Raw genomic sequence first — 2,392 nt, 5'->3', positions numbered from 1 at the left:
TCCAACTGTGTCAAAGCAAGTGCGTCACAGCCGGTGCAGTGTACTGCGCATCAAGTCCGGACAACGGATTCGCTTGGGCCCAGGATGTATGGGCGATGTACGAGCTCAAGTCGTCATCTGTGTCCCAACTCAGTCTCAACACAATCCGAAAGAAGCAGGAGCAAGGGTGTTCCTTGCCGAGCTCTCGCGTCACAAACTTCCAAGTTGCGCTCTGCCAGCAAAATCGTCATTCCTCAACCAAGACCGAACTACATGGGGGCAACAGCCGTGTTGGTGTCCGCTGTGCCAGTGGGGAGCGAGGCGGGGTAGTTAGATGACGGACACTGCCAAATAGGAAATGGCTTGAGCTCGCCTGCTCTGTGCCCCGATATTATAATGGACATATTGTCCACGAACGTGCTGATATCTCGTGGAGGTCGGCCCCCAGCTTGCTGCGGTCCTGGACTGCCATGCTGCCGTTGATTTTTTATGTAAAACGAATCGGTCCAAATCTCCCTGTCTGGGAACCAATTCTGGGCCGCTACAAGGCTGACGTCGCCACGTCATCGACCTGAACAGCCACCAATGGCCACGCGGCGTCGGATCCGACTTGTTTCGTCCAATGCCGCGCTGTTATACTTGAAGTTTGTATGCAACGAAGATGAACGTGCTTGTCTCGCTTCCAAAATGGCGTCACATTGACCGTCTCTGTCAATGGCAAGAAGACAACGTGTGCACACTGGAAATTGCTGCACGACAGAATCCTCCAGTTTTCTTATTTATCGGGCAGCACGGCGTCGGAAGCGCGCAGCTCTTGATTGTCGGTGAGCATGTCCAGGACGCACTGCGCCTTGTCTTGGATGCCAGCGTGCTCGGTGAAGCATGCCATGGCGGCTTCACACACCTCGATAGCCCCTAGTTTGCACACATGACGATATTGTACACAGAAAAAACGATAAACCCTCTTGGATCGCAAAGTCTTGCAGCGTTTCGACACCCGAGACGAGGTTCAGTAGCGCCCACACGCCGTAATACTGCACGGACGCGATGCTCGGGCAGTTGAGCATCGCCGCCAGAATCGCGCCGATGCCGCCACGCGCAGCAATGTGTTCGCACATAAAATCTATGCATCAAGTACATCGATACGAACAGAGCCATGGTACCATACCGGAGCCCGCGAGGGAGATGAGGGCCCAGCATGCACTCTCCTGCAAGGATGCTTCTTTCGGAAACGCTTGCATGGCGTCGAGAATACGCTCGAGACCGCCCTTCTCTAAGATCTTGCGGCGGTTCCCCTCTAGGCATTGCTGCGTCGGCGACCATTTTAAGACAAAGGGACGCGGTACCGCAGTTGTGCGCCAGGTTGGTCAGCGTCGTGCAGCTGCTTTGCTGGAGCGATAGGCTGTGCGGGAAACCTGCCATGGCCAGCAGTAGCGAGTCCAGCGCGCCTTCGCTCACGAGTCGAATACGGTTGACGTCGTGGTTGAAAGCTGCGACGCCAAACAATCGAGCGAGTGCAATTTGCGTCGCCTCGAGCGTGCTCTGATGCTGCGCAATGCGGACAAGCGCCGGGAACCCACACAAATCGCCAAGCTCGTTCTTGTGGACGACTACGTGCACCGTCCAACGTCGATAGGTGACAATCGAAAGCAACTCTTGTACCGTGGGCTTCGCAGAGCACATGAAGCTTCTTGAGAACCGCGGCCACGACCGCAGCGCTGTCCTGAAACGTGTTCAAGACGCTCACGAGCTGTTTTAACCCGCCAAGGGCAAAGGCGTCGGCGGCGACGTCATGTGGTGGCTTTTGGCGCTGCGCTTCTTCCACGAGCCGCTGCTTCTCGGCTTTCTCACGCTCTCGCGTGGCGTCGTGGTCTTTGCAGTAGCCCGACGGCTGGATCAAGAAAGGCGGCGCGTCGCAGTTCAAGTCCAGACACCGCCGTGTTTTTCGCGCCATTTCTACACCCCTTTTCGTATGATGCAAGTATCGTACGATGCCACTTCTGACCTTCGTCGTGGCGCTGCTGCAGCTCACGCGAGAGCTGGTGCTGCACATCGGCGTGAGCGCGCTGAAGGTCTCGGTAGGCATCGAGGCTCGCTTCGAGGTCGTGAGCTTGCCGTGCGAACCGGTCGGCCCAGTCGTTGCTTGTCGCGGTGGCGGCTGCCGTCGCCGCCTCGGCCTGCGCCACCGCACACTGGAGATCGGCGACGCGGACATCGAGTGCCTAAGCGTGTACTCCATCGTGGTACGTTGGATTAGGATGGAGAGGCATCGCACCTGTTCCCGCGCGCGACTCGCGACGAGCTCGTCTTGAAGTGCCGTCGCATCGAGCTTGAGTGCGACCATCTACAATACGATCCATGCGAGCTGACCGAGGCGAAGGAAACGGACCTCGCGTGTGAGCGTCTGAATGCG

The 2,392-nt window shown here is 57.4% G+C and overlaps 1 protein-coding gene across 1 annotated transcript; it reads right to left on the bottom strand.

Annotated features, from left to right (window-relative positions):
• Positions 1-754: 754 nt before the first annotated feature.
• On the bottom strand, positions 755-2,218 carry SPRG_11340 (hypothetical protein; the record flags this gene model as incomplete). Its single annotated transcript, XM_012351521.1, has 6 exons — positions 755-894; positions 941-1,102; positions 1,148-1,276; positions 1,326-1,589; positions 1,642-1,935; positions 1,978-2,218. 6 exons carry the CDS (start codon positions 2,216-2,218, stop codon positions 755-757), a joined length of 1,230 nt encoding a protein of 409 aa, XP_012206911.1.
• Positions 2,219-2,392: the final 174 nt, after the last annotated feature.

Source organism: Saprolegnia parasitica (assembly GCF_000151545.1).
Source record: "Saprolegnia parasitica CBS 223.65 unplaced genomic scaffold supercont2.81, whole genome shotgun sequence".
In the NCBI taxonomy this organism is placed as follows: Eukaryota; Oomycota; class Saprolegniomycetes; order Saprolegniales; family Saprolegniaceae; genus Saprolegnia; species Saprolegnia parasitica.
The sequence above is the reverse complement of the archived record's forward strand: the minus strand, read 5'-3'. Positions and strand labels throughout refer to the sequence as shown.